General features: G+C 32.8%; 1 protein-coding gene across 8 annotated transcripts in view; it reads left to right on the top strand.

Moving 5' to 3' along the window:
* The window catches only part of LOC117181335 (lysophospholipase D GDPD1-like), an 86504-nt gene that overhangs the window by 27001 nt on the left and 49644 nt on the right, over window positions 1-9859 (top strand). For all 8 annotated transcript variants that reach the window (XR_004468106.1, XR_004468107.1, XR_004468108.1 and 5 more), the window contains exons 2-7: window positions 6620-6662; window positions 7600-7781; window positions 7852-8072; window positions 9061-9194; window positions 9284-9401; window positions 9570-9744. Coding sequence is in view for 4 of the 8 variants with exons in the window: in XM_033373897.1 (XP_033229788.1) it covers window positions 6620-6662; window positions 7600-7781; window positions 7852-8072; window positions 9061-9194; window positions 9284-9401; window positions 9570-9695 (824 nt within the window). In the remaining 4 variants the exon portion in view is untranslated. The remainder of the gene's footprint in view (window positions 1-6619; window positions 6663-7599; window positions 7782-7851; window positions 8073-9060; window positions 9195-9283; window positions 9402-9569; window positions 9745-9859) is intronic.

The following is a 9859-nucleotide window of genomic DNA, read 5'->3' on the forward strand; positions in this document are numbered from 1 at the left end:
AAATAAGTTGATATCAGGCAAGGGTTGATCCTTCACAGTTGTCGACATGTTTTTGAAGTGAAAATTTGCATAACTGGCATTATTTTGAAATTTATTTGCCTCCGTGCATGATTTTTCATCATTTTTTGAGGTTATGGCTCAACCATGACGTGATGGGTGATTTTTGATACCGAATTTGAATTCAGCACCCCAAAATCCATAGGAATACGTGTGTCTTGTTACCAGATCCGCACACTTTTTTTTGTGTGTGGCTGTGTAATTTACAAACTTGGTCCTATACATATTTTTAAAAAATAAGAATATAATTAATCGTCTTTTTATTAAAAGAAAGGAAAGAAAAACAATTGTCCATGTAATTGTAATTTTGTTTTATTTTTGTTTTATTATAAAAATCTTTTAAACAGTATTTTTTAGTACCATTTCTGATCATTATTTATCAATCATTTATTTATTTAATTATTTTTGATTATATTTGCTATTACCGGTTCTGGACGTTTGACTCCAGCCTCTCTAGCCCATTTATTTTTTCCTGCGTGTCATTCTAATAAATTTAATTTTCTTTTTTAACCTTTGTTCAAAACTGTAATGTGAAAATTATAGAAAGGTACATTTTCGAAGTATATAACCTTCACTATTTTGGCATTTCCCAATTCAATTTTCGAATTTTCGATCGCCGCGCTTACGCGGAATATAGAGACAATTAGAATAAAAACTTATATACATAGAACTTAATGGATACATAATATGTGTTGATACAACGTTATTTCAGCCGAGGCTTCAATTTTGGAGATTTCGTTAACACGGGGTGTAAAAAAGTTGTTTTGAGAAAAACGCGAATAAAGTCCGGCGCGCGCCTTATTAGCTCGCTCACGTAGATATGTTCCAAGGATGGAAAAGTATGGTTAGAATGCTCGGATTGTCTTAAAATTTTAGTATAATATTCTTACATACATATACTTTCAAAAAATGTAAATTTTTTTTTTGTAAGTTCCGTAGTAGAATACTGCTTTAACAATGCAAAAATAATTTAAAACACTAAAAGTCTAAAAATAATGATGATAGCGCGAAGCCATCCATACAGTTGAGAATTTTGAAGAAATGGTTACTAGAATTATGTTTACAACCTGCGAAAACCCTTTACCATGTTTTTTAGCGAATTTTCTGATTTTCAGCCACTTGCCCCTTATTTCAGCCTAAAATTTAGGAGTTTAAGGTATCCAAATAATGTTTTCCTTACTCTGCATTACATTTAGTACAATTAAAAAAAAATTGTATCGATATAATGATTTCCCTTTGAGATTCAGCAAAAAGAAAAGCAAAAGATCATTGATTTTTTAAACATGCTCAATTTCACCTCTTACTTCAAGCCCTACAATAAGCAATGTAGGCAGTCTTACATATTTTACTTTAATCCACGTAACATGCACTTTATTTTCAAAAACATTTGTTGAGTTATCTTTATTCTTTCTCGTTATATTAGATTTTAAACCAGAAAAATGCAATTTGACCTATAGTGCAGCATATAGAAGTGGACCGATAACGCTATGGGGAGAACGGAAATGGCATCTAAAAACAGAGAAAACATGTGAGATGTAGGCCTGTCTCTTTCTAGATAAAGCGTATTGGTCGAGAGCATTCTTGTTGGGTAAAGTTTGATGAAGCACAGGACCGTGCTTTGTTTTGCGAATTCCCTAACAATGTTACGTTTATTGTGCCTTTCAGATTTTATTTAATATATTTAATTTATTTAGTTGTCAACAAATTAATTAAATTTTAAACAAAATAATGAAATTATGAACCAAAAAATGAATAGTAAGCCAAAAATTTAAAAGTAGACTTTTCAGTCGCAAATAATGAACTTTTATAACCAAAAATAGTTCGATTGGCCTATTATTGGGCTATACTAGTATAGTTCACATTTAAGTGAAGAAACGGGAAAAGATAGGAATAATTGAATAGAATTTTGATCATTTTTCGACTAAATGGTCTGCGCTCTGACTGGAATGAGGGGATGAGTGGGGTTCCCCAGGGCTCAAAGCTTGACCCTAAAATGTTTAATGTGTTCGCATGCGACTTTTCAGCTGTTTTACACTACTGTAAATATCACCTTTATGCTGATGATATTCAAGTTTCTGGGCCACTTAGTAACCTTAGGGATCTACTGCAAATAGTGCATGAAGATATTAATAACGTCTAGAACTGGGTGGTATCTAATGGTTTGAAACTCAATCCACTAAAAACGTATGCTTTACCAGTTGCATCCTCGACTTATAATCCATCTAAAGTTTTGGATTCCGTCCCACCTTTGTACTTGAACGGTATTCCCACCTTTGTACTTGAACGGTATTTGTATCGATTTCTCTGATTCTGTCAATGAGCTTGGTTTGATATTCAACAGGACTCTTTCTTGGAAAGAGAATGTTGAACTAATATCACGCAAAACCTTCACAACTTTACATCAGCTTAGTCGGAGAAGGGACCCTTTGCCTACAGCTACGCGAATCCAGCTTGTAAAAGCCTTGATTCTCCCTTATTTTGATTATGGGTGTGTGGTATATCATGGAATCTCTGATGACCTTAATTGCAAACTTAAACGTCCTTTCCATGCCTGGATCCGTTTGATCTATAACCTGTCCAAATTTGAACATATTTCTGAATACAGGGAAAGAGCTGGTTTCATGACAGTTGCCAAGAGAATACAATATTTTATGGGTAATTTATTGTACATGATCCTTAAAAAAAGCCTATTTATTGGAATTATTCTTGCGGGATAATATGAATCTTCCAGGTCGGCCTGGGCTGCGCGATAGAGGCCGTACCCTGGCAATACCTGCTCCTAGAACATGCTTAATGCAAAAATCTTTTGTCATTAGAGAGAGGCGTCTTTGAAATAAATTGCCGAATAGTATTCTTAATGCGCATACAGTATTAACATTTAAAAATATTTTCTCTGAATTTCTCAAATCTATAGTTACACCTCTATTTAATATGTTCCGTGGACTTAGCCTGTATCTTGTTTTCTCTCACTATTATGTTTAGTTCCATTACTTTTTTATTCATCTAAGTTTCTTGATCATAAGGTGTGATTATGTTCTTGTTTTTTTCTTTTCTCTACTTATTTCTAAAGATAAGTTTTCCAACAGTACCTTCTTAACATCAGATTCAGGTAAATTCTTACTGCATATACTTACATGAACTTACATACATTTTTATAACCAATTAATGTCGTTAAATGTACGTTTGTAATATTAAACCAGGGTACACACCCACGAGTACCTGAAAACTACCCTTAAAACAAAAAATGTCAATTCTTCATGAAATCAACATTTGAACACTGTATTCTGGTCTTTTTTTACTTAAAATTATTAATATTGGTCTAATGGAATATTTATTATCATTGGTTTATTCATTTGTAATTATTTAAACAAATGGAATTTGTTAAAAAAAATTTTTAATTTATTTTTTACCCCTTTAAATTTTTACTGTTAGTCTAGTGGAATATTTATTAACATTAGGTCATTCATTTTCAGTTATTCAAACAAAATGAATTTGTTTAAATAATTTCGTTACAATTTTTTGAATAAAAATGATTACTGTTGGCCTAGTGGAATATTTATCAGTAATAATGAATAACTAACTAATAATTAATTAATAATAATTAATTTAGCAGTAATATTGACGTTAATAATTTTTATTAAAAAATTTTTTTTCAAATAAAATTAATAAAGATTGTTAATAAATATTCCACTGAAGAAATATTGATAACTTAATAAAAAAATTATTTAGAGAAATTCCATAGATGTAGATGCTACATCTATGTGTTTATATATATATATATATATTTCTATATCTTTGTATATTATATTATTTGTATACTTTGTTCAGCTCGTAAAGGTACTTTATAGCAATATGAGCTTTCCTCTCAATGATTATAAATATAAATAATAACATTTTGAATAAACATTGAAGGTCATTTCTTGACTATTCTCCCCACAGCTTTATCGGTCCATTTCTATATATCGATGGCCGACACACACCGCCAGTTACAACCTCTCATCTTTCCAGGTCATCTACCTATATCTTTCAAATGTCTCGTGGGGAGGCACCCCTGTATTTAATCACAAAACTAATGTCCGTCACTCCCCTAACCCTTGACGTCTCCTGGAGAGAGGAAGTACCCCTATGACGGGTCACAGAAATAATGTGGGTCACATACCTCCCCTTCTGAACTTCTCGAAGGGGGTAGAAAGAACCCCTGTAACTGGTCACAGAAATAGTGTTGTTAAATCTCCGACTTCTTTCCAACGTCTCGTGGGAGGAAACACCCATGTGACTGGTTGGAGATATAACGTTCTTTAATCAAGGATCTCTTATCTTCTTTCGCCCTCTCTATTTGCAGCTCATCTGAACTCTCCCCCCTCGAACTACCACCCGCCCTGGCACGTTTTTAGTTTTCTTTTCTTTAAAAAAATTTCCCTGATGTCTCAGTACTTTTATACGCATGGGAATGATGACTAAATACTCCATACAAAATCTTGGAGTATTGCTTTAAGGGGCGTCCATGTACCATGTGAACAATTTTTTACTCCCTTCGACCCCCCCCCTTCCCTCTTTGTGGTCAATCGTGGACTTTTTCCATATCCCCACCCACAAATGTCCACTTGATATATGGCTACCAAACCCTAGATACGAATACCAAAACTATTTATTTGCAAGATTTTAACTTTCAATTGTTTAAAGAAAAGTGGTTGGATATATTATCACAATGCAAGGTATGTTTTTTACAGATTTGTAAAATAATATTTTTTCTATTATTTTTTGCCGTATTAACTCAGTTTTCACAAAACATCAACTTTTCATTTATTGTGAATCAGCTTATTGAGTACTGTAAGTAAAATATACTCAAAAATACTTATTTGTAGGGTAATGAAAATAATAGAAGAAAAGATTCGGGAAATCCAAAGTGGGTTTATGCCAGGAAGGTCATGTACGGATCAAATATTCACCTTAAGGCAAATCGTAGAAAAAAGTTTGAGAGTAGGAAAAAAAGTTTTCTGTGCATTTGTTGGCCTAGAAAAAGCTTTTGACTAGGTGGATAGAAGTAAACTTTGGGAACTCTTGAGAGAGTATGGAGTCAATGGATGGCTCCTACAAGTTACAAAAACAATATATACGGGTAACAAAGCGAGTGTAAGAGTGAATGGGAAACTGAGTGACTGTTTCGATATTATTCAAGGAGTTAGATAAGGATGCGTTATGTCTTCATGGTTATTTATATTATTTATGGGCAAGTGTTTAAGAATGGCTCTCTTCAACGAAGAGGGTGTGGATCTCGAAGCAGTAAGGGTACGTGGGTTAGCGTTCGCAGATGATAAGGTTGTTATGGCAGAGTCAATCGAAGACTTGCAAAGAATGTTGAATAAACTGAATGCAAGCATGAAGAGCATGCATCTAAAAATTAATGTAAATAAAACAAAAACTATGGTGTTCGTAGGAAAGAGTAAGAAAACAGTATGCAATATTGTATTAAATGATGAGAGAATTGAACAAGTTGAAAAGTTCGTATATCTTGGAAGCTTATTTACTAGGGACGGGGAGATCGATGAGGAATTAGATAGACGCATAAACGAAGGTAAGAAGGTTATTGGTAAAGCAGGGCCCCTTATCAGAAGTAACAATATATCAAGTAAATCTAAAATGGCAATACATAATTCTATATTTGTACCGACTTTAATATATGGTAGCGAGACATGGACCTATTAAGGGAAGGTAAAGGTAAAATTAACGCAATTGACATGACATTTTTGCGCATAATATGCCTGAAAACTCTGATGGACAATGTGAGTAACGAGATAATTCTGAAAGAATGTGGTATAGAAGAGACGCCAGTAGACACATGGGAAAGAAATTGGTTAAGATGGTTCGAGCATGTTGAGATAAAGCCAAATGAACGACTAACGAAACAAGTGTATCAAGGTAAAGTAAATGTAAGCGTACCCAGAGGCAGACCGCGGAAAGAATGGTTAGAATGTGTGATTGAGACCCGAGTTAGACGAGACATAAGAAGCTACAGAAACATGAGAGTCTACATGAAAAAATGCATGGACGTAAAAGAAGCTAGGGAAGTATGTCAGGACAGAAAAGTATGGCGGCAAATAGTTAATAAAAGGAGTGTCAGTAGAGTGAATGACGTCTGAAACGAAAGAACTTAGGTACTAACAGACCCAATGGGGGATCCTGATATGACGACTTTGTGAGGATCTTCACTTGGGGGTGATTGCTAGAGAGATTGATCAGCAACCTGGGTCGGTCTTATTTAAATAAATAACACGAGAATTCTGGATCAATCTGAAAAATTTTGTATCCCTCCCTTAAATTACTCCCTTCCCCACCGAGAGAGTAACGCCAACCCCGAAAGGGAAATGGCTTGATGGTATAATAATAATAATAATAATAATAATAATAATAATAATAATAATAATAATATAAAGAACACTGAATAAAAAGGACGTTTTATCATTATTCTGGGGATAGTGCACATATTTTGGTTAATTTAAATTTGTTTAAATATAATTGTTTAAATTCAATATTATCTTTTATTCCCATTATTGTTTATTAGGTGCTGGAGAAAGTTATGAGAATACAATGTATGCTTTTAAAAGGTAAGCAACTGAAACAAATTTTCATTGCACTAGCTGCCTCAATGCCTTGAACGAAGAGTCGTTTCCACGAAAAGAGTCATTTTTGGCCAAAAAAAAAAGTTGAGAAGGTTTTGACCACGTCTTTCAAACTTGTTTCGTGTTTTATATATGTGGATAAAGTCATTTATTTTTTAGACGGGTTTCTTACTTTCCGCATGCGTGTATGTAATACCATTTTTTTAACATCAATTCAAGAATTAGTTTGTATCGAAATAACTCGAGTGTAAATAATTAAAATTATCACATATTTATATAAATTATTGGTTAACAAAATATATACCGCTTGATTTTTGAGGCCCATTATTATTTTTCCGCACACTTTTTTCCGATGCTGAAATACAGCAAAGTTAGTAACTAATTTTTTTTCGCGTAATACAATATTGAGTTAATTCGTGATAAAGTGATTCGGTTCAATATGCTGTTTAATTTCGGTATCCATAGAAAAGTCGGTTTCAAGAAGCCTTGCAGTAAAATATGGTATAGGACCGTAATTTTTTTTGAGAAATTCAGAATTGTCTATTTTTGTACGTGGCATACTTCGACCATTGGTGTTTGTCTGACGCATAAACCTAATAAAAAGTCGCAGAAATTTGGACCTAGGTAGAAGCGCGAACTTATCACACCTAAAGATGTCGGACCGGACATTTGATTAATAAAACGGTGACATGACTGGAATTTTTTTGTTCTGAAATCAAAAGCACAACGTCAAATCTATTCATTTTATGTAGCGTATGATCTATTGTACTGACGTGATTTTTTTTCAGAATTATCAAACGTTGCGCAAAAGTGCTGCCTGTGAGAGAGAAAAATGACACTTTGTGTGGAAACGTTCAGATCAATTAATCACTGTTTATAATGTTTTCTGAAATTCTATTTCAATATTATCTGTATATTTCAGAGCAGTAGCAATCGGCACTGAAATGTTAGAACTAGACTGCCACCTCACGAAAGATGGTAAAGTTGTTGTATCTCATGATCATAATCTTTTGCGAAGCACGGGAACCAATAAAAATATTTCGGATCTAGATTATAAGGACTTACCTCTACTGAAACATCGTTTACCAATTGATTTTGATCCAGGTACTTTTATCATTTTTATTATACGTCTTTTTAATTCTAGTAACACGATCTAATACGTATAGTTCGGCAGATGTAGAATACGTTGGTTCCGCAAATGAGGATGAAAGACATTTCGCTCTTTTAAAAGAGGTCTTTGTGGCATTTCCCCACATTCCTATCAACATTGATATTAAAATTAATAACGACGAACTGATATCCAAAGTCGCAGCTCTTATTAAAGAATATAATAGAGAGGATTATACTGTTTGGGGAAACTTCAGTGACGAGATTACGAAGAAATGTTATAAAACGGTATGTAACAAATTCCAGGGCGGCCGCTGAACTGGGAAATGTGTATTAGACTTATGAAGCTTGTTAATTATAGTTAGTCAAACCTCGTTTATAGCAACACCCGTTTAGTGCAAGTTTCGTTTATTACATGCCAAGTTATTCGTCTATCGCAACTTCCCCAACTCCCACCACTAATTGCCACGCGTTGTGTATTGTCAATGAGAGCGGAAACAGGAATATATTGTAAGACCACCTTATACAGATAGGTGTAGTGGTGGGATCCCGTCTCGAGTTGCAATAAACGACATGTTTACGTTTCGAAGAAGTTGCAGTACATCAGGTTTAACTGTATAAAGTCGTGTGCAAGTCACTTTTTTTTAAATGTTGAAAAAATATATGTTTTTAATTAAGCTAATTCCATTTATTTATGTAAGTTAGATATGGGTATTTTTCTCATAACTTAATATTTTTACTAGTATTGTATTTTCAAGTATCGATTTATTATTAATGAAAATGAGTAATGTGGTTAAAAGGCACCGCCTTTTAGACACAATAACAATAATGAGATTAAAAATAATTGATCAAGGATTTGAATAATAATAAGTGATTTTTAATTATTTTAAGTACTTTTTTGGGAGCAATCAATACTATTTAAAATTAAAAATATAGCAAACCTACAAATCTACGATGAAATGTTAATACTGCCTTAAAAATGGAAGAAAAAATATATTCCATAACATTTTTTTTCTATGAAAATATCAACGCAAAAAAATAGTATTAATTAGACGATCTATCTACATTTATAGTCAAGTTTTAACTACTTCAAATAATATTTAAAAATCAGCCCTAATATGTTGAATTTAAAATTGTTAATGCCCGACAATCATGCTTACAAATCGAAACATGACCGATAATTTTTTTCTTGCATTTTAGTGGCCACTCTGCATAAAAGTTCACATTATTATGTTGCTAATTTATAAGGTTTATCTTAAATAACAATTCTTTGCAGAATCCAAATGTTAATCTACTGTTTTCTATGCAACGAGTGACTATGTTAATTATTCTTATGTATACTGGATTATTACCATTCGTACCGCTTAAGGAGACACACCTAGAAATATTTTTGCCCTCAATCTATCTACGGTATTTAGCATACTTTTTAAAAAAAAGTTTATTTTTCTAAATAATTACACAATTACAAAAAATGTATGTGTTATATTTACATTTTCCAGGCGTAAAGGCGGACCAATTCGAACTTTCCTCCCATTGGAAAAGTTAATCGTTCGCATAATGAACATGTTGCTGATGAGACCGTGTTTATTTAATCATTTACGAGCACGTGGTATTCACGTACGTATTTTCAATATTCCTAAAATATATTTTAAATTTCGATTTTTTAATTACTGGGGAAAATATTTTGTCAATGAAATCTCATATTAAGCGAAGTTTTTGTAAAGCTTTTGCAATTAAAAATTAAGCAGAAATAAGAATCTTATTAAAATATTATTGTTTTTGCAGGTTTACTTTTGGGTGCTGAATAAAGATGAAGAATTTAAACACGCTTTTGATCTAGGGGCTACGGGTGTAATGACTGATTATCCCAGTAGATTAAAGTCATTTTTAAAGAACAATGCATTGGATTAGACATTTTTTGAAAAATCTTACATTTTTTAACATTTTAAGACATTTTAAGGTAAGAATCACCTGCATATTTACAACCGAACTAGACAGTCTGTTCCACTTACGAGGGTACGCGTTGTCTCGGACAGTTTTGAAGATATATTTTTTCTTGCTTGATAGATTTTTCT

This window comes from Belonocnema kinseyi, chromosome 10 (assembly GCF_010883055.1).
Source record: "Belonocnema kinseyi isolate 2016_QV_RU_SX_M_011 chromosome 10, B_treatae_v1, whole genome shotgun sequence".
NCBI lineage: Eukaryota > Metazoa > Arthropoda > Insecta > Hymenoptera > Cynipidae > Belonocnema > Belonocnema kinseyi.